This window comes from Prorops nasuta, unplaced genomic scaffold, assembly GCF_024137725.1.
Source record: "Prorops nasuta isolate Cenicafe-Biocafe unplaced genomic scaffold, Cenicafe_Pnas_1.2 PNAS00017, whole genome shotgun sequence".
Taxonomy (NCBI): Eukaryota; Metazoa; Arthropoda; class Insecta; order Hymenoptera; family Bethylidae; genus Prorops; species Prorops nasuta.
Window position 1 is genome coordinate 1,616,371 of NW_027116814.1, and position 23,546 is coordinate 1,639,916.

At 38.0% G+C, this 23,546-nt stretch overlaps 2 protein-coding genes across 2 annotated transcripts in view; one reads left to right on the forward strand and one right to left on the reverse strand.

Annotated features, from left to right (window-relative positions):
* Nucleotides 1-23,546, reverse strand: part of trol (terribly reduced optic lobes) — a 668,955-nt gene that overhangs the window by 126,172 nt on the left and 519,237 nt on the right. The gene's annotated exons all lie outside the window — the stretch shown is intronic.
* On the forward strand, nt 10,887-12,110 carry LOC136779505 (piggyBac transposable element-derived protein 4-like). The gene is made up of 2 exons (XM_066737127.1): nt 10,887-11,069; nt 11,175-12,110. Exons 1-2 carry the CDS (start codon nt 10,887-10,889, stop codon nt 12,108-12,110), a joined length of 1,119 nt encoding a protein of 372 aa, XP_066593224.1.

A 23,546-nucleotide genomic window follows, 5' to 3' on the forward strand; every position in this document is an offset into this window, starting at 1 on the left:
ATTCTACGACTAAATCGTCGATTGTATCAATGGCCCTATATTTAAGTTCATGGAACGCTTTGCCTTTTAGACTTGAGAATCTAATGAATTGTAATAAGTCGCTCCGATCTTTAGGGGCTATACCATCGTGAATAAGGTATGCTGTACTTATAAATGGATCTAATCCATCTGGATTCCCTGAGAAATTGGGTAACATTTTCATAGCTGTATCGAACGAGAATCAGGGTTTCGGTTCATTTTCTAATTGAGTTGATTCTTCCCGTTCATGATCTGAACCGTGGTTTAACTGCTTAGAGAAAGTCCTTCGTAAAGGTTTCTTTATTGTGGAACTTCCGCAAGGTTGCGGTTCGTTTTCTGTTGCATATAAAATTGCATCCTACCGGATACGTAATTGTCTAAGTTCTTCTCTTAGCCTAGCATTCTCTTCTTCGAGAGGATTGGCCTCTCGTCGTAAGGTTTCAGTTAGTCTGTTTATTTCAGTCGTTATTGGCGACTGAGACACCCTTGGGGCAGGTGTTACAGGTAGTCTGGTATCCAGAGTTCTATCTGTATTTTATTCAGGAACCGAGTTTGGGTCATGAAAAACAACACGATCGCGATTTGCCATAATGGAGCTTCCGCGCCTACGAATAGTAACGTTGCGTCTAAGAGCACTGCGGTCTACGCTCCCAACTAATGGATTTCGGTTTGTGTTTGTATTTGATGTGCTAGGAAATGCAACAGTATCGGTCACTTCTGGGCTTTCCGAATCGAATAATGCACGTTCGGTATTTTCCTGCACTTCATGCAAGAAGGAAGTTACTTCGTCACTGATAGAAACTTGATTAAATAAGCGCCTAGAAGTTGCTGTAAGATTTGGAACCGATTGAGTCCGGTCAAGGTTTCTGTCGTCTTGACTCATGAGAAAATTTTCCTCTAAAATTTAATTTCGCTCGCGGGGCTAGCGTTTACAATGATTCGCAAAGTAAATAGTTTTGCTACTGATTTTTTACAAGTTGGGACCGTACTCACCAAAGATCCTTTCTTCTTCAGTTGAGTCCTGATGTCGTAGGTCCTCTTGTAGATTCCTTGAGTAAGCTGGTCGGTGATGTTGAATCCTCTAGGATAGGCAGTGATCTTCCGAATGAACGAGGTCGAAATGTTGAGACTGCGATAATGATCGATGAATCCCTTGAGAACTGGAGTACTGAGGGGTTGATTTGAAGTGAGAATTCCTCCAATTGTTGCCGTCGTAGTAGTTGATGAGCGTAAGGAAATCTCCTTTCTTTTTCCTGCTGCTTCACCAGTTGATAGATCTTTCAGCCTATCCCACCGCTGCCACCACTTTTGTTATGGGTTCACACCGTGACGAACTAATTCAAATACTTTTGGGTACAACTAAATTTATTCAGTCCTTGTAGAGTTATTTTACAATGTTGAATTATAAAAATAAATTATAGTTATACAGGTTTTTAGAGGTTTTAAATAAAATGATTATCTAATTGAAGTTAGATTGAATTTAGAGTAACTTGGGAGCTAATGCTCGGTTAAAGTCAGATGACTTGTTCTAGTTACTGCTGGGCCTGGACTGATCGGTCAGGAACCGAGCAGTCAAGTCGTTGCCTCAAAATGCATCGATTCTCATGACCATATATGGTATGGTTTTAGGGAATCGATCGTGCGTCAATGGTTACTAAGTCGACCGTGCGTCAATAAGTCGATTGTTCTAATAGCTGACTAAGACTTTTGGCCACGCGCGCTCTGAGGCCCTGGCAACAGAGAAGTACTGTTGCCTAAGAAGGAGGTTCAGGTTGCATACGAATGACGCCACACGGCGCTTGGTTAGAATGCAACCGGAGCCTTTTCGAATTTAACTAACTTTTATTAATTAAATGTTTTAATTCTAGTTATTGGCTAGTTGATAGAGAAAAGTAGTATAAGTAGTTATATGTATATAACACTAGACTCTAGACTCTGTAAATTCTGTGTAAAATTGAAAGCTTAGGCATTCCTCTACCTCTCTGCGACACCGCTAGGACTCCTAGATCGCAACCCTTTTCAATGGCGTTATCGTGGTCTCCAGGATAAAGATATCCTTCCTTAACTTGCTTCGTTGCCTGGGTATCTCAGGTGCGAAGTATCCTGCCCTGGGACCTGGGATTTTTAGCCAAGATTGGGATTGCCAAATTGATCGGTTTATCATTGTGGGTGGTCTTTGCTTCATACTCAGTCTCATTTGTGAGCAATCTTTATTATATGTACAAATTCATATTCTGTATTGACTGTATTTGAATAAACAGCTTTCTACCAGTTAAATCTCAGCGTTATTTTGTCTCCTAGAGTTCTTCCCTCCTATAGTTATTAGAAGATATCATCTAATCATCTTTCCAGCACTTCGATTTTAAACGATTATATTATAGTATATTAGTGATTGGACGAAAAGCTGAGGAGCGGGCTGTCTGGGATAATCGGTCGTCCCGCTCTCACGCGCTTGCTCCATCTCCGTCTTAGTACTAACAAAACAAATTATTTACTAAATTACAAATAAAAATCTTTGGTAAATCGGTATATTTTTTTTATTTTTAAAATTTATAGATCTTTCTTCAGAAGGTTTTTAATTATGTAAGAGTTTGAAATCAAGGTACAATAACACTATAATTAAAGAAATCATAAAACACTATTTAAATGTTTTTTTTTAAATTAAATGTGAAAAATTATTTGGGCCACCTTTAAATCACCTTCGATTTCGGTCATGTTGAGGGAAAAGTTTTCTTTTTTCATGCAAAAACATATTTCGGGGTGGCCCCTAAAAAAAAGAAAAAAAATGTTTTTAGACCACCCTAATACTTATATTTAAATTATTTGATATTATGAAATGATACAGTTTATATATTTACATTAATGCAGCCTTTAAAAAGTAGTTCCCTAAAAGCTGCTGTTATTTTGAATTCATCACTCTTTTCGTGACTGTGCCCTTTGCTTGCCTTAAATTCCGAATTGTTAATCAATTTAGTTGTACCATTACATGGTTGTATAGAGCAATGTAAATACCTGTATTAGATAAAGGTATATTATGATTTTACGTAACCTTCCATAATTTATTTCCATCTCTTTATGTATACTTACATAATACTATCACCGTTTTTATTTTTGCAACAATAGCGCTTGTAAGAAGTATTTCTATCTGGATACAATATATTAGAAATTTTTTTGGGAGCCATCCAGATTTATAAGGAAAATTTCAATTGTATTTTTAAGATATGCACTGCTAGATAGTCAATAAATCGACCATGAGACAAACGGCAGTTTATTGTATTTTCTTTGTTTTTTGTGTAATTCAATACAAGTGTAAATACTTGACATTCATGCCGAAGATAAAATGATTGCTATCAGCAGTGCGTTTCTTAAAAATACATTTAAAATTTTTGATATAAATCTCGATGTATCCGAAAAAACTTCCTAATATATTGTATTCAGATGGATATACTTATCACAAGTGGTATTGTTGTAAAAATAAAAACGTAGAAAAGATAATGTAATTATAAATAAATTAATGGAAACAAATTATGCATGTTATATAAAATAAAAATTTGCTTTTATTTCATACAGATATTTACATTGCATTATACAAACATGTGATGGTACAGCTACATTGATTAACAATGCAGAATTTAAAGCTATAAGACGGATATATATATATATATATATATATATATATATATACAGGGTGTCCGGTCAACTATGGCCAATCCGGGATATTCGGATAGAGGGTAAAATTTCGAGTAAAAAAGTTCGAAACACTTTGTGGCTAGCACCCTTAATTAAAAAGTTATTAGCGATTACAGATCCTCAGTTTTAATTGGATTTGCTTTTAAGGATGATTCAATTGGTCGCGTTGTTAGCCCATAAACGCTAAGATTCAGTAAAAGTTAATACTAATGCAAACACCCGGGCAGTGGACACACCCACTTGAGCATGTGGTAGTAACCGAAAGCCGAGCATACGAGTCTCGAGAGCGAGCGTCATAAAAACAATGAAAACATAAACACTCATGACAATAGTCGCAAACTAAAATTTAAACTTTTGTAATTTTCAAGTAAGAAGTTAATAATTATCATTTTTGAATTGTATGTATTTTTACGATGAAAATGAGTCCAATCACAATAAAATTACGCCAATTTTTGAGTATAAATAACAGTTTTAATTAATTAATAATGTCGCTAAAAAAAGTCATTATTATGTCGCGCTTGGACTTATTTTCACCATAAAAATATGAACAAATCAAAAATAAGAATTAGAAATTTGATAAAACACAATTGCAAAAGTTAAATTTCTCTTTGTTTAATGTAATGTGTTTACGTTTTTCTGTTTTTTAAATATAGGCCTATTGTTGAATGAATAGCCTTGGGAGCTCGATAATTCTACGCGCTTGATCGGCAGAGGAAAGGGGGAATAGGGGTAATGAAATTAAGACATTTATAAAAAATTTAACTTTTGCAATTGTGTTTTATCAAATTTCTAATTCTTATTTCTGATTTGTTCATATTTTTATGGTGAAAATAAGTACAAGCGCGACATGATTATGACTTTTTTAGCGATATTATTAATTAATTAAAACTGTTAATTATACTCTAAAATTGGCGTAATTATATTGTGTTTGGACTCATTTTCATCGTAAAAATACATACAATTCAAAAATGATAATTATTAACTTCTTACTTGAAAATTACAAAAGTTTAAATATTAGCTTGCGACTATTGTCAAGAATGTTTATGTTTTCATTGTTTTTATGACGCTCGGCTTTCGGTCACTAACACAGGCTCAAGTGGGTGTGTCCACTGCCCGTGTGTTTGCATTAGTATTAACTTTTACTGAATCTTAGCGTTTATGGGCTAACAATGCGACCAATAGAATCATCCTTAAAAGCAAATCCAATTAAAACTGAGGATCTGTATTCGCTAATAACTTTTTAATTAAGGGTGCTAGCCACAAAGTGTTTCGAACTTTTTTACTCGAAATTTTACCCTATATCCGAATATCCCGGATTGGCCATAGTTAACCGGACACCCTGTATATATATAAATCTCTGCATACTGCAAGGTGATAGGGATGGGGGTGGAGTATGGCAGATTCTGTATGCAACTTTGTTCATTGCAATTGTTAGATATTAAAATTTGTACATACAAATATTTCAATGTGTTTATTTGTAAATTATGTTTACCCCTTTTTGTTCTTCTTTTAGCATACGTTTTAATATCCAAATCTTGTCTTAAATTTTGCCTATTATATAAATAATTAAGGATGAAGCATTTGTGGTACCCGAAGCTAGAGATAGAACATATAAATTCATTAATCATTGTAACTATAAATATTACCAGTTTTTTTTAAATAAACCGTCTTTTTATATAAGTCATTAACAATTTTTTATCATAACTTTAATTGCATTGATTCAACTACTTTATTTTCATTAATTTATTGAACAGACTGTACCTAGCTGTCAGGCGGTCGCCATATTCATGCAACTATCTAGAGAGGTGCACGCGTTTCTAAAAAATTTTTGGCGAAATGAACCCCTACCCCGGTTCTAGACACTTTCGCACACTCACATATTATAAAAACTGATCTCATGAGGTTTCCAAAGCACTATATAAATGTATTATTTCATTCAGTCGTTCACTAACTATTTATATTTTAAATTGCATTCAGGTGAGCTTATCGATTCATCTGAATATCTCTGTTGGTAAGCTAAATACAAAAAAATGATGTGGAAAAAAGTTATTCAAGGCAATGATGGAGATCTCATCATATCCTATTAATTATGATTTTCCTAGGATTAGTTTTTTCAAGATTATTTGAAGATGAAAGTTATTTTGTAAATTGGATCACCTAAGTTTAAAATCGGATTCGAAAACAGCGGGAAATTTTACGGTCGAAATAATCATTTTCGTTTTGTCAGAGTAGTCTTTAGAGAGTCATTGTGAAATGTAAGAAATATCGTCTAGAGAAGCTAACATATTTTTTTTCTTCAATCTCGTAAATTAGTATATTTTTTGTGGGTGAACGATGCAAGCAAATCTTTAAAAATATATTTTGTTTGAAGTTTAAAATTATTTTCTCATCAGGTGTTTTTCAATATTTTGGTTCAAAATTCTTTGAATTAGTTTTTAGTGATATCAAACAATTTCTGTATTACACAAACACACACATATTCTTTTACTATTAAATTATTTATTTTCGTTTAACAGAGACATGCTGGTGAGTTGGTAGGCTCACTTAAATGCAATTTAAAATCTAAATATTTAGTGAACGAAAGAATGCAATGATATATTCATATAGTGTTTTGGAAATCTCTTAATATATATTTTCAGAATATGTAAGGATAAAGATGGTGTTCCATTTAAAAATCACAAGATGACCTTTATATAGCATTCAGAGATAATATTTAAATGTCAAATAGAAATACCTTCTTATGTCCCACTCGAAGTATAACAACTTTTATTGACATTCTTTCATAAGATCATTGGTTTACAAGTAATTCTGGTGCGTCGATTAAAATGGCCCACCCTATATATACATATACAGGGTTTATCTCTAACGGCGGCATATAGGAGATTCGTGTTAGTTGACTATAGCGCTCAGGATGATGGTATCAGAGAGCGCTGATTGGTCAATATCATGTAGTGCCAACATGAAATGGTCCGTTACCAATAGATGAATACGAAAAATGAGACCCATCCGCCATTTTGGAGTGGAGAAGTGTTTACATGCTAGTTGTAGCAGAAAGAGGTGTGAAATGGAAAAATGTCAAATAGTGAGGTTACTAAAGTAAAAATGGAAAATAATGAATGGAAAGTAAGAATATTCGAACTTTCCAATCATTATTTTCCATTTTTACTTTAGTAACCTCACTATTTGACATTTTTCCATTTCACACCTCTTTCTGCTACAGCTAGCATGTAAACACTTCTCCACTCCAAAATGGCGGATGGGTCTCATTTTTCGTATTCATCTATTGGTAACGGACCATTTCATGTTGGCACTACATGATATTGACCAATCAGCGCTCTCTGATACCATCATCCTGAGCGCTATAGTCAACTAAAGCCTACGGCACACTATGCTGGATTTCGTGCTAGAATGCTTGCTAGATTTGTGAAGACCAATCAGATTATTATATTTAATTCACAACTGAATCATCATTGGTCTTCACAATCCTAGCAAGCATTCTAGCACGAAATCCAGCATAGTGTGCCGTAGGCTTAACACGAATCTCCTATATGCCGCCGTTAGAAAAACACCCTGTATATGTATATTATAATAATAGTTGAAAGATGTATTTTGTTATTTTCACCGAAGTGCCCCCTCTTTCCCAAGTCTACTCTAAATAATAAATAACAACAATCCTAAACGGCCTTCCAAGCAACTTATACATTTTGCTATTTGAATAGTATTGAATTTTGACGGACTTTGAAAATTAACTTTGTATATTATGTATTTATTAACTTAAAAATTATTTTCCAAAGTCTATTAAATTTTATATTATTTAAATGCGAAGAGGTAAGTGGCTAGGAGAGTTATTAAGGGGATCCTATTGAGATTGAATGTTTTAAATTCCAATTATCTTCTAGAATTTTAGAAATATTAACATTTTTGAAAGAACTAAACTTATTCGTTGAGATCCATTCTATAACGATAAGAAGCCCGTTTTTCAAAAATATGAAAAATAAAAAATAACAAGAATTAAATTTTACTCTGCGAAACAAGTCACTATATTTATGGAAAAAGTAAGTCTTCACGGTTATGAGCCAGAGTATAACGAGTAATTTGAGACTAAAAGCAAGCTGATATTGCTAAAATTGTCGAAAATTGTTGGCTAAAACCAATTCAGCTAAACGAAAAACAAGTATCGAATCTCATTAACTGACTCGAACGTATATCAATATATTACACAAGAACAGGCGTATTAGGTAGTTTGCTCTATTAAGAACATTCATCATCACCTTACTACTCCTATCCTAAATACACTAATAAATCCCGTTTACTAATATCCCTGTTGGTAGAAGAATGCATTGCAATAGTACAATTACGATTTTTTTTGGGCTGAAAAGAAACGATTATGTAAAATTTGTGGCTCTACCCCCCTTCCTCATGACTCAACGAAGCAGCATAATTTTTTTTATCACAGTCTGGCCTCTAGAAACTGAGAAAATTGGATAAAACTGTACAAATCTATAAATCTTAGCGTGCTTTCTCGCTAGCTCGTATGTGTAGGCTCATTTGTTTTGATCAACACATAGACACTCAAAACAAAGTACATTGAGATTTATACACCCGTAATGTCTTATTCAAATATTTTGACTTCTAGAGCCCAAATTATACTACAAAAATTATGCACAATTTTATTGATTTATGAGAAAGGAGGGTAGAGTCATATATTCTTCAGAAACCTTTCTTTTCAGTTGAAAATAAATCGTAATTCCACTGTTGTTCTGCTATCGCTTACTAACAGGGATATTATATAGTAAGTAAGATTTCTTAGTGTATTTAGGCTATCGATAGTAGAGAGAAGACGAACGTTCTTATTATAGCGTAGTAAATAATACGCCTGTCGTTGTCTAATATATTGATATACGTTTGAATTGGTGAGACAGATTCGATATTGTTCTACGTTTAGCTGAATTGGTTTTAGCCAAAAATCTTCAACAATTTTAGCAATATCAGCTTGTTTTTGGTTTCAAATTATTCATTACACTCTGGTTCATAATCGTTAAAGACTTACATTTTCTATAAATATAGTGATTTGTTTCACAAAGTAAAATTTAATTCTTATTATTTTTTATATTCTTGAAAAACGGGCTTATTACCGTTATAGAATGGATCTTAATGGATAAGTTTAGTCCTTAAAAATGTTTAATATTTCTAACATTTTAGAAGATAACTGGAAGTTAAAATAATCAACCTCGACGGATCCCCTTAAGCATTTTCTTTAGTCAGATTGGTTTTGAGGGACGCGCCTGAGTAAAACTAAAAAAATACCTTTTCTAACGATCACATTAATACATATACAGGGTCTTTTCCTAACAGCGGAGGATAGGAGATTCGTGTTAGTTGACTATAGTATTTGGAATGATGGAATCTGAGAGCGCTGATTGGTCAATATTGCGTTGTGTCAACAGATAATAAGCCGTTACCAATAGTTGGATACACAAAATGAGATTCTTCCGCCATTTTGGTGTGGAGAAATGTTTACATGATAATCGTAGCAGAAAGAGGTTTAAAATGGTAAAATGTCAAATGTTGACGTTACTAAAGTAAAAATTGAATACAATTAATGAAAATTAAGAATATTCGTTCTTTCCATTCATTATTTTCGATTTAATTTTAGTAACCTTACCATTTGAAATTTCTTCATTTTACACCTCTTTCTGCTAGGATTAGCATGTAAACATTTTTCCACACCAAAATGGCGGATGAATCTCATTTTTTGTATGTAACTATTGGTAACGGCCTATTATCTGTCGGCACTACGCAATATTGACCAATCAGCGCTCTCAGATTCCATCATTCCGAGGGCTATAATCAACTAACACGAATCTCCTATGCTTCGCTGTTAGGAAAATATCCTGTATACAGTGCGTAACATAGGCATAAGTCATAATATTAAGGGGTTGCAGGAGAAGTTATTTGGAGACAAGAAAACACCTGTAAAATTTGGTACTATTGTCAATATTTTCCGATTTAAGTAAGAATGCCTTTGCCTCAATAGAGTTCTGAAATAGCTTTGTGTAAATCAATATATATTAAAAATATAAAATAAACATTGTAACACTTTTCCTTTTCTGTAGGGGATAAGGTATTTATGCAGGGGACAATGTAAAATCAGATTCTTAGCAATTTTTCTATATTTACAATTTACACTCTACATAGCACTAAAATTCACTTTTTCCCTTTTTACCTGCCTAACTGGGGAAACATTAGGCTAAGCATCGAAAGCGGTGACGAGAAAGAAAAAGGTCAAACGCGATTTCTTCTCAGTTGGGGAAGGTGATATACAGGGCATTTCATAAGTCGATGCCGACCCGAAAACCATCGATAGAGTGGCCGATTCTGAGTAGAAAATCTTTATAATTTTTTTTCTACATCCTTTAATTAAAAAGTTATCGGTGGTTGAAAATTCAGAAACCGCGATTTTCTTATTGGTTCGGTTCAATAGGGCGGTTCAATCAGGGGGAGGAAGGAGGATCAATCTGGCCAATAAATAACAATTGAATCGGGGAATCGGGTATTTATTAATCGCATGCATGTTATCGGATTAAAGATTGTTAATAATACGCGTAAGTTTACCGAGAACTGTTCAAATGAAACCCTTAATAAATTCGGTAGTCAGAATATTAACTGACAATCTCAACTGAAATACTATAATAGAAAATCAATATCAGCCAAGAATTCACCATTATGTTTAGTACGGCCTAGCCGCTTCAATTGTTATTTTGTTATTTATTGGCCAGATTGATCCTCCTTCCTCCCTTCGATTGAACCGTCCTATTGAACCGAGCCAATAAGAAAACCGCAGTTTTTGAAAATTCAACCATCGATAACTTTTTAACCTTTGCGCCGGAAAGTCTTATATAAGACGGTCACAAAAATTTTTACTTGCATGCGTGGGGTTCCTGGGACATTCAGTTAGACCCCTTTGAAGTAATTTCATATTTGGCTAACAGATGGGCATTGTTGCATAACTCTTCTCGCTGGTAATAAGTCTTCGGCGCTAATACTACTTGTGCTCCAAAATCATCTCTACTTGCTTTATGTTTTACGTTTATATCTTTTATCTAAATATTTTATATCGGCTATCGGCTAGTACTAGCTTAGTACTAATTTACTTTATACGTTTATTCTTAAAAATAATGGCTAACACCGAAGAAACCATAATTTGGTCTAGTAACGAATCAGAGCCAGATTCTTCTGGTGATGAGCAGGATATAATAGAGATCAATGATGATGATTATGATACGGGTACATACTCTTCTGATATCAAATATGATAGATTCTTTTATCCTTCAATAAAGGATTTCACCGGCTCATTTCAGGTTCATGAGTCTGTCAGATGTTGCAACCTACCTCTTGATTATTTTGAGCTCTTTTTTGACCATTCTCTCTTCGAAATGATCAAATCTTAAACGAATTTATATCAGGAACAAAACCCTGTACCTTATCGTTTGAATATGAAGGCTTGGGAACCAGTGACGGTCAATGAGCTGCGAGTTTTCTTAGGTCTTACGATCAATATGGGTCATGTTCGAAAGAGTAAATTGGAAAACTATTGGAGTACAGATCCTTTATTATCAACTCCCATTTTCAACACTGTAATGTGTCGAAATAGGTATTTACAAATCCTGCGCTTTTTGCATTTCGCAAATAACGACGAATTGGGAAATCATCTATTGAAAAAAGTGAAACCTGTAATCGATGATCTTCGAGTCAAATTTTCACGTACTATATTTCCGGGGAAGAATTTATGCATTGACGAAAGCTTAGTGTTGTGGAAAGGACGACTAATGTTCAAGCAATATCTTCTTTTCACAAGGAACCGCTTTGGAATCAAAGTGTTTGAACTTGTTGATTGCAAATCTGGATTTCTAATTAATTTCATAGTCTACACAGGTTCCACTACTGATTTCATAAAATGTGGTTTGGGGATTTCCGGAGATATAGTAGCTCATTTCCTTGTGCCGTATTTTCACAAAGGCCATGTAATATTTATTGCTAATTGGTATTCATCTCCTCAATTATCTGAATTCTTACATGATAAAAATACAGGAATGTGTGGTACACTTCGAAAAAATCGGAAAAGCGTACCGAAATTGAATGCCAAATTAAACAAAGGTCAAGTAGAAGTTGCTCACAATGATGTGTGGCTTATTTTGAAATGGATGGACAAGAAAGAGGTTTATATGTTAACTACCGTGCATAAACTTGGATTTAGCTATACCGTCAAAAAAGACTGGAAAACTGGGGAAAATGTCATAAAACCTACGTGCATTTTCGAATATAATCAGAACATGGGGGCAGTCGACAATATAGATAGGCAATTGTCTTTGACTGAAAACACTAGAAAGTCCATGAAGTGATATAGAAAATTTTTCTTCCATTTGGTAGATCTATCTCTGGCAAATGCTCACGCATGATATAATCAGCGATCGGACATTCCACTTTCTTCTCCAATATTTCGATTGGAAGTAGTAAGGAATATGCTCGGTATTGATTCCAATCGTCATTCATCTTCCATCCAATCAAGCAATCTACGAATGACTGGTCGACATTTTGCTGTTCCAATTACCACTTACCAGTGAAGATTCATCAAAGGTCCTCCGACGTGTGTGTAAACTTTGTTCAATATCGAATAAAAAACGCCGTTCCAGATTTGAATGCGACGTATGTCATGAAACACTGCTCTATACCATGCTTTCATGTATATCACACAAAATTGCATCTACCATAATAATGAAATTCATAAGAAAATAAAAAAAACGGTCTCTGTGCAAAAAGGGTAGTTTCTAGGGGTAGATATACAAAATATTATTATTATCGTCTTCTCCACTCCAGAAAACCCTATATACAAATTAATTTAAAATTTCAAAAATTTTTAAATTTTCTCCAATGTTAGCCGCCGGAATGTCTTATATAAAACGCTATTTCAGATCGCTGTTTTTTGGTGCTTAACATAGACAAATATAAATCAATATTGCTGCTTTTCAAAGGGTAAAAAAGTCGTCAAAACCCCGGCGTTCTAAAGGTTAATTATAAGGGATGTAGACAAAAATTTATAAAGATTTTCTACTCAGAATCGGTCACTCTATCGACGGTTTACGGGTCGGCATCGACTTATGAAATACCCATAAGTTTCTGTCAACTATGGGAAATTTTTTTCAAGTTATGCTCCTACAGCGCGTTGGGCGCCAGACCCCTCTTGGGTCTTCCCTGGTTGCACCAAATTGTCCAATATAGTAAACAAGATCTCTTTTCCTTTACCCGATTCACCTGTCCATACTTTTTCTTTCTGGCACGACTCTCTAGGCTCAGGATTGCCTGAACTGGCAAAAATTGGAAGTACTAATTGAGGCTAATTTCTTTCTGGCCTATTACGCGTACGAGATGCTACACTGACATTCATTTAACGCGTAGGCTAACTTCTCTTATCCTGGGCCTCTTTTACAATTATTCGCGACAAAGAAACTTTAATCGATCGCGCACTTCTTAATTCCTACGGCTCGCCCGATCGGTTACTATGACCGGGTAGAGCAATCGCACGCGGAAAACATTCTTAAACAGGTACCTGTCACGCTACTCGCCAAAGGAGAAAACCAACAATCGGGGATGAACAATGCTTTCAGGCTCTCGAGTGATGCCAGGCCTATTTTTCCTCTGTTCCTGATTTTGAGCAACACTTGCCGGATTGTATCTCCTTTCTTTTCCTCCTCACTTTTCCGAAAGAAAAATCCTACGACCGGTACGCACGACAAGCTGACTAGAAATGACGATCTTTCTTTACGAGTTTTCTTCGACTCCGCTGGCGGCGCTACTAGGCTATTGCAGCGGCGTTGCTTACCTCTCACTGCGGCGCGACTTTTGAATGGAACTTTATAATGTGTGGACTCTGACGGAACCCACAACATTACAATGTATAAGAATTTTTTGTAGGTAAGTTAATAAGGATAAAAGAATTCAGATTGATTTTAATCGTAGTATTGTTATTTTTCAAAATAAAGAATAAAATGTTTATGTTTAAATTTGTTAGTATGGCATTACTTAAAAATTGTTCTGTAATTCGTTAAATATAAAAACTGATGAAGAATGATACCGACACACAAAAAAAGAAATGGTCTGTGCCTTGAACTAAGCCCAACTATCTTTGTGTAATTCAACACGCTGATTCCAAATTTGATGTCCGTTTCGGTCAAACACCTCCAAAATCTTCAGAAAAATGCAATAAACGGTGGAAATTGGTCAAAAACCATAATCAACGATCTAGAGAAAGTAGCTTGGGAAAACTTCAAAAACGTTTCTCAGAACTTTTTAGGAAATGAGAAGAATGTGTATTGTAAGAATATAGTCGAAGATTTGTATTAAAAAATTTAAACAATTTTGGTTTTTTAATGAATCTGAAATTGCACTTCATTTTCATCTTGACTATTTCCTTGAAAATCTCGGAGACTACAATGGAGAACAAGAAAAACAATTTCATCAAAATATAAGTGAAATAGAGACTCGATATAAAGGTAGGTGTAATAGCAATATGATATCAGATTTTTTCTGGATACTAAAAAGAGATTTAAAGAGAGAAAACAGGAAGAAAAAGAAAAACCGACTGCACAGATTATATTTGAAATAAAAAGAATTTATTACAAAAGGAGGACGGTGTAATCCTTTTCTGTTCTTATCAGCGTCTCTCATATCACATTTTTTTATAATTTTTGCTTAATTTGTACATTGTGCAGTTCAACCAATTTTAAATTTAGATTCAACGCATGAAAATACATACAAAATCATACTTGGTTAAGATAAAAAAAATGTTTCTACAATTTTATGTATCAATTAATCCGATTTTTTGTCAATTTCAACGGTCTTTTGCATTTTTCTCGAGATTTTGGATTTGATTGACCAAAGCGTACTTCAGATTCGAATTTAGTGCGTCGAAATACATAAAGATAGGTGAGTTTGGTTCAATGTATAAACTACGTTTTTTTGTGTGCCGGTGTAAATTTTGAAAATTATGATAATGTCCACAAAAAAGTGTTACAAATTTTTGTGTTGTATTATTAATATTTATAGTTATTTTTTAAAATACATTGGCTAAAATAACCTTAATATAGCTTTATATAATTCGATAAATATGAATATTAGGAAAAAAAATCATTAGGGTGTTTTATTGCCTACGACCATATTAACACGTTCACAGCCAGCCTACGAGATAACTCGTAGTTGGTTATGGGTTATCTCGTAGGTTGGCGGTGAACGTATTAACCTACCTATAAAATACTCTTATACATTTTTTTTATATTTTAAATATTTACCGATTTGCATAGCTATCCAGGGTTCTTCAGATAATTCGTATCAAGAGACACCATGCGGAGGTCCTTTTAAAGCCTCGTAGCGGGGACTAAGCGCCTGATTGGGGCCGCGAAGAGAAGGAGAAAGAATGACTTATTAGAGATAGATAGATAGAGAGAGAGAGAGAGAGAGCGCAGCGTTATTTACGTTGTTTCTCTATCAATCCTAATAGTCTCTCTATATGAAACGCGGATTTATAAAATTCATTGGCTGATCGCTGCCTCTCATTGGCTCCTATTAGCCACTTTCTCTCTCTCTCTCTCTCTCTCTCTCTTTCTAGCAGCAAATGAATGTTGAATGCGTCTTTCGTAAAAAGAGACTACTAAATTGACAGAGAAGCGACTAGTGTGACGTTGCCTTTTTCTCTCCGATTGCTCTAATCCTTTCTCTTTTTCTTTACGACCAATCACGTGCTTAGCTCCCATTACAAAGCTTTAAGAGGACCTCCGCCTCTTGATACGAATTATCTGAACATCCCTGCATAAGTTGTAATGAAGTTCCCCGTTACGTACACGAGATACCAAATAAAGAATATAAAAGCTACCGAACAGTGGATATTATTAATCCCTATGTTACCGATTCGTGAGGTAGGCTCACGAGTGGATTATAGCTAACGTCAAGGATAGACCTCGTTGACAGGCAGAGGCCCGGATGAAAAGACCGGCGCTCCAAAAAACGATGTCCAGGTTGTCCTAAGAAGTAAGGCAGGGCCATGCCAAACAACCCAGGCAACCTGAGATAAGGAGAAGCGGCTTTGGGGAATCCTAAAAAGAATGACTGTGTCTATAAGTCCCCACGAGGAGGGGAGATAGAACATCGAGTCTGGCTTGAACGCTGGTTACGTTACGCGCTTCAAACAGGCTGCGCGAATGTCGTGCGCAGACTGCCACAACAGGTAGTCGGAACGTGACCGTGGGACTGTGCTGTAGTGTCCGTGCGTGCTGGTGAGCGCGTGACGCGGCACTCAGACAGCCATGGGTCCGTTCGCTTACGTGAGGCGTGTGCTATACGCCAGCCTGCACGTACGTCACGACTGGATACCAGCCAATGCATAGTGGGTTGTGCAGGGGCGTAGTTAGCCCGTTGGGATGTGTCCCGGTGCTCTCCGTAATCCCATAGGTTTGCGCTATGGCTGGACGGGCCGCGAACATTGCCTCCGTGGTGGTTCGCTCCTGGCAATCTCTATGCTTGGCAATGATACCGCATGTTCCCGCACTCCTCACTACCACCTGTGTGTGGGTGGTGAGGGATAGATGTATGCCCCTCAGCAGATAGGTCTGCGAGGCTCGGACTTCCGCAAGGAACCCTCCCCTTTCTCCACGACCTAGCATACTGAGCGACCCTGGCTACCGCTACCGTCCAAATGCATGGCCGCAGGGCTGACTAAGATGCATAGAGAATGGAGTCGAAAGACTCCAATGATAACGTAGGGTTGTTGGCCACCAAACTGACCAACTGGCGCCCTGATACCGATAAATAAGGACGGGCGAAGGTAATGGGAAAACCTGTAGTGTGAGTGGCCCCTTACACTAATTGGAATAACGTTACAAAGTATGCTATTGGGGTAAACAATTTTACGTAAGGCGGGAAATATTGACAATGGTACAAAATTTTATATGAGTTATCTTGTTCAAATAACTTCTCCTGCAATCTCTTAAATTAATATTCTATATTCATGTTATACCCTTTATATCTAAACAAAGTGACAATTTTAAAACGTACAGCATTTTTCATGTTACTTTAAATAATGACACTACGAAAATTTCGCGAATCACATCAAGTTACATATGAAGGATGACTAATTTTAAGCTATCAGTTACATTTTTAAGGAGTTAGACCATTCTAGAGGTGGTAATATAAACATATATTATAACACTATTCAGTTAAACCATATAATACATTTATTTTTCAAAACAGCATTTTTATGGTGCAATTATTAACGTACAAAAAATAATTTTGTCAACGCCATAAATTTTAAAATATCGATGGTACAGCATTTCCTGATTGACATTTTTTGCAGTAGCTTAAAGTCTAAAAAGAAACTCCAACAATTTTTAACTGCAATAAAAAAAACTGACAAATTTCCCATTCCGCATATAACTTGCTGGGATATTTTCGATATATTTATTTTTCACAAAATGGTAAATTTTGAAACATAAATATATATATTTTATAGAAAAAATCAACGGATAACACAGGCCCACCATTTTTTTTTGCTCTCTGAGTCTTAGATGCCAATATATTATTCTCATGTATTTTGTCCCGTTAAAGCCGAATCTGCAACCCGTTTTACTTTTACACGTCAAAATTTTGACATAACGGTAATAAATACTTGAAAACCCTCTAAAACCGGTAAAATCATTTTTCCCATACAAATGCAAATGCCCCCCCCCCCCTCCCACCCAAAAAATTAGTCACGAATAAAGGTCTACTTCATTATTTTTTAACTAATTGCCCAATTCAGCTAATATTGTTCCACTAATCCCAGAGCAATCTTGACGCAACACTGGTTTACTGGGTAGTTAAACAATCGTGAAAATTTATAGAATTATTTTCTGGAACGTGAATTCTGCTACCTTAGAGAACTCGGGAAATGGTGACACTGCTTCTTAGGAAGATGTATGGAATGATCCACTCTCCTATTCTTTGAGATAACAAAGCCAGCGAAGGCGCGCTGTCCTGCAGGTGAACAGTAGGGTGTGAGGATGAAGCCGGAGTGTGTTCGACGGCGAGCTGACATTGTCCATGTCAAAGTTGGAAAGCCCTTATAGTTAGTTCTAGGGAGGATAGGGGTTATCACCCCTAGGCCGGTGGACTCACCCGCGATCTGAACGGGATCCCTACTGTGTGGGTTTTCGATACATCTATGGCTAATAAGAAAAATTTGAAAAGACTGTCGCATTTGGGAGAAAATTTACATGAATGTACTGGAAATGCTGATAGGTTCTGCTACGTGTGCGGGGGGGGGGGGGGGTGATTTTAAGATGAAGAAAAATTTGAAAAACATCTCTCAAAATCTGCATCTGATTTATCGCCGCTGCTTTGGGTATGAGGTGATCCAAGAAAACGAAAACAGACGCAGATTTTTGGTTAAGTTTTTCAAACATTTCTTCATATTAAAATCACCCTCCCCCGCACACGTAGCAAAACTTATTAGCATTTCCAATTGTAACGTTGCGTTTCCGCAGCGTTACAATAGCTGCCTTCTAGCGCTTTGCTAATCTGAAGCGCTAGATAGGCGGGTCGTATGCGAACTAGGAAGTTATCAACCGATAAGTTATTGATCTAGGATTGTTCGAGATTGGGAGGAACAAAATGCTGAGAAGTAGATTCCACATTTCTGCTATATCTCCCTTTCCCTCTTGCGCTCACCGTAGACGGGTAGACCGACAGTGTCTAGCCGCTCTATCTGTCTTTTTCTCTCCGCGGCGCGCTTGGCCACTAGGTAGCCAGCGCCCGCAGCAGCTCTCTCGCTGGCAAGATTAGTGTCACGTAATTACTTAGATGGGTCCTTGATAAGGACCCATCGCACCTCCAAACTGGCTCAATAGCTGCTCAACCAGCAGCAACCGCAGCAACTTTTGACGCCTCATCGGCAATCTTTTGACGCCTCAACGGCAGCGCCTCCACCGGCCATCCAACGAGCGCCTCCACCGGCGATCTCTTCTGGTGAATCACTTTGATAAGTATCACCAACCACCCACCGCCTACCAAGAGGGGACTTCCCCTCTGCGGCAATCTCCTCCCTCCTAAGGGAGATATCTCTGGGGACTTCCCGGGAGGAATTGAACCCTCTCCTTCCCCTTCACACTGCCTCCGAGGACTACCTTGGACCCAGTGTTCCGACCCTCAATCCAGGGCTATCGAAAAGAGTCGGGTAGTGGGAGGGGTAGACTCACCCTAGGGATTGTGGTGGCTCGGAGCCACTGGAGCTCTTGGAGAAGGCGGCTGAGGGGTAAGGGGACTTCCCCTTCCCCAAAACCACTTCTCCACATCCGCTTCCTCCCGAGGCTGGGGATTTTACTGGGGAGTACCCCAGGGAAAATTGTCCAATCCGGGAGTTTTTAAGTTCACGTTCCTTTCCGGGGAATTTTAGTCTCTATGGTTCATGGGAATCTTCGTCAACCGAAATTCCCTAGAAGTTGACTACAACAAATTCCCTAGGAAGTCTATAATTAAGTATAGCGGTTTTATTGTATATATTTTTGTAAATTTTGTACCATATTATTTATTGAATAAATCTCTTATTTTCCCATTAAACTGTGTTTTAACAATTTTATTTCAAGAACAAAAAACCTTCCCTTCTGACCACAGGTTCGGAGGCCGACTTGGGACATTGTTTCGCACAAGGATCGATAACTTTTCGGCTTCCTAATATCGCGCGTGGGTGTAGAGGGGCGGCGGCCGGACAGGCGCAGGGCCTTACCTGCTCCCGCGAGCTGCCCCGCCACACGTAGTTTGGAGGTCCAAAGTGACAGTTCGTAGGAAGGAGTTCCCCGCCGCCGAAACCTATCCGCAGCAGAGCAGCAGCCGCCGCATACGAACAGTAAAGTGCAGAACTTACGTGCGACGACTGCCGCCCTGTCGCGAACCCATATCGGACAGTGGGGAATACCAGCCCTTCGGGCCTGCATCAAGGGTGAGAAGGAGAAGGAGACAGAGACAGAGAGAGAGAGAGAGAGAAAAGCCAGCCTTATAAGCTGAATTAAGGATGAATATTTGTGTGTGGAAAACTCCTGTGACGTCCCGGGGTGTGCTAGGGGATTTAGGGCTCGTAGCACCGATCGGTTCTATAGGGAACCGCTGGCCCTGCTCACCTTTCAAGGGTAAGCGGATAACATAGCGGAGTGGTCATTCCGTCGGACCTATAACGAAAATCATAGTGTGTAGAGACGCGAATTAACAGAGTGTTCGCGATTACATAAGTTCATTGAGTGTTTGACTGTTGACGTGATCGTTCTCTTGAGTCGGTTCAAGGCCACGGACTTAGTACAATTTCCGTGAGGATTCGCGACCTTAGATTCAGAACTCAAACAATACGGGTCGTTGTTTTGATCTAGTACGCGGGAACTTAGTGAGTGCGAATAACCGTCGAGTACCGCGCACGCACGAGAATAGGGACTCGTCCGCATAGTGTCGCGTAGTAGTTGGCTCAGGAATCGACCAGTAGCGCACAGGGTACCGCGCAACTCGGTAGATTCCGTTGTGAACGCCGACTAGTGACTCGAGCGCGAGATTAGCTACCACGTCATTGGGACTTCAGCCGCGTTCGCACAACTTAGGCCGCGCCCACATTAGGGACTTCACGTTGGCATAATTAAATCGTGTTGGATAGAGTATTGTATTATGCTGGTTACGAAGTTTGTAACAAAGAGAATTTAACCGAATTTGGAAACGTATTATTATTAGCACCTCATCCATTCAATTCGCGTACGAGGGTTAGAACCCCCTCTGTTAAAATAAATATTCGGTTTTCTATCAATAGTACATGGAAAGCGCCCGGGTCTTGTAGGAAGTCGCTTATTGGGACGAGAACGCGATCGGTGAGAGATCACTCCTCCCTTCCCTTCTACCCTATCCCACGGGATAGACATTAGCGTCACACAATACATTCATCTAGATTTTCTCCCAAATGCGATTGTCTTTTTAAATTTTTCTTATTAGACATAGATGTATCAAAAACCAACACAGTAGGGATCCCGTTCTGATCGGGGGTGAGTCCGCAGGCCTAGGGGCGATAACCCCTATACCTCCCTAGGACTAACTATAGGAGCTTTCCGACTTTGACAAGGACAATGTCAACTCGCCGTCAAACACACTCCGGCTTCATCCTCACACCCTACTATTCACCTGCAGAGCAGCGCGCCTTCGCTGGCTTCGTTATCTCAAAGAATAGGAGACTGGATCATGCCACATATCTTCCTAAGAAGCAGTGTCACCATTTTGACGCTACTGTCTATCCCGAGGGATAGCGTAGAACGGGACGGAGAATTGATCCCTCACCGATCTTGTTCGCGTCCCAATAGGCGACTTCCTACAAGACCCGGGCGCCTTCGATGTAAATTTGTTTATAATACCCGAATATTTATTTATACAGAGGGGGTTCTAACCCTCGTACGCGAATATAGGGGAAGGGGTGCTAATACAATAATTCCTCAGCTTTAGTTAACTCTCTTTATTATAAAGTCTGTGCTCAATACAATACCCGGTTCTCTTTACACGGTATTGGGGTGTTACGCTAGGTCCTAAATGTGGACGCGGCCTAAGTGGTACGAACGCGGCTGAAGCCCCGATGACGAAGTAGCTAACCCCGCGCTCGAGCCACTAGTCGGCGGTCGCGACGGTCCACACCGAGTCGCGCGGTACCTGCGCGCCACCGGCGGATTCCTAAGTTAACTACTACGCGGATAAGTCCCTATCCTCGCGCATGCGCGTCCCTCGACAGTTATTCGCACTCACTAAGTTCCCACGTACTCGATCACACCACGACCCGGATTGTTTATATTTGGGAGTCTAAGTCGCGAGTCCTCACAATGACTGTACTAAGTCCGCGGCCTTGAACCAACTCAAGGGAACGATCCTGTCAACGGTCAAACGCACAACGAATTGATGTAATCGCGATCACTTTTACTAATTCGCGCTTTTACACACTATGACGTTCGTTACTGGTCCGACGGAATGACCACTCCGCTAGGTTGCCCGCTTACCCGTGATAGGTGAGCCGGGCCAGCGGTTCCCTATAAAACCGTTCGGTGCTACGAGCCCTAAAGCCCTAGCACACACCGGGACGTCACTGGACTTTATCACAAAAAGAATAATCACCCTAATTTCTGCTTACAATTGGCAGGCTTTCTTCTCTCTCTCTTTCTTGTATTTCTCTCTCGCTCTCGCTCTCGCCTCTCTCTCTCTTTCTCGCCCTTGACACTGGCCCGAAGGGATGGTAATCTCCGCTGTCCGGTATGGGTTGGTGGCAGGGTGGCAGTCGTCGCACTTAATCGCACGTCTTCTTTTTATTAACGTATGCGGCGGCTGCTGCTCTGTCGCAGAATCAGTATCGGCGGCGGGGGAAATCCTGGGAACTATGTGTCACCCTTGACATCTAAACTACGTGTGTCAGGGCAGAGATGTTAACTTGTAGGAATTCGGTATCCTCACCACGCCGCCACTAGCTAGCACGCACACAGTGCAGCGGTGCATCGGTGAGCCGACCCCACTACTGTCGCCGCTCGCTGGTCACGTACACAGCTACAAGGGTACGTGCATGTCTCGGCTTTCGTCGCTGATGTTCTGTTAGTTCCGGTGGCGTATGAGTGCGAAAGGGAAGGATATACTTTTCTCGGACCTCTCTTTCGCTCTCTATTTCACCTAAGTTTAGCCAACGAGCCGCGCGAAACTCCTTTTCCAAGGATGTCGGCCGGCTCGATGCGCTCGTAAGAGAAATTTATTTTTTGACAATTATAATACATGAAAATTGTTAAATGTTACTATAATTTAACAATTATCCTCAAAATTGTAAAAAATTTTTGTATATAAAAAATTATTATGAGATGAAATAAAACTAACAAAGAAATAATATTATCCGTGTAACTAATTGAAAGAAAAAACCCTTATTATATTGCACAAAATGATCACTGAAGTGTGACATTTAAAATTAATTAAATAAAAAATTATACGAGAATACATGAGATTGATTAATTTGAAAAACTGGTTAAAAATGAGGTAAAAACTCGACCATTTTCTTGCAACATCACTGTACCGATGGCGATTTGGATTTACAAATATCACAAAATTGTCCAAAATTCATCAATTTCCTATGAAATGCAAAAATCTGACATAATTTCTATGATGAGAGCCTAATAAATGAAAATGTGGGGCGGCTAGGATGTTTCTTCGGTTACTTTCTTGTATGGTACACCTATAAGCGAATGAAATCTCCTAAAAAATATGCCAAAATAATGGCAGGGAATAAAATTGCGCCTTAATATTACAATGTAAAATACAATGTTAAGAAATAGCTCAAATTAACAACTTTCAAACTTGTTTCATGCAAAATTTTAGTGTAGGAGGTACTTCCGCCTTGAAAATTTTGCAAATTCATGTATAATTGTTGATAAATAAATAATTATTGATCCAGAATGCACTTAAAATAAAGGATTATTAAAATTGAGTTTTACACTATGAGCTTTAAAAATCTGACTTTATTTCTATATTGAGAGGCAAATAATTCCGTTGGTCAAGCTTCTTGGCTCTTTTTTCGGCCATAATCTGGTGTAAAATGTCCGAATGAACAAATAGATGCTATAAATGATAACCAAATCATGTTGGAATCAAAAGTTGGCTTTCATAGCTATGTTGCAAAATCAAGGCTTGGAAAGGCTAAAATTGTCCATTTTCAAACTCATTTTCTACAAAATTGGAGCGTCGTAGCCGCTTCCGGTTGGATTTTTTTGCTATTT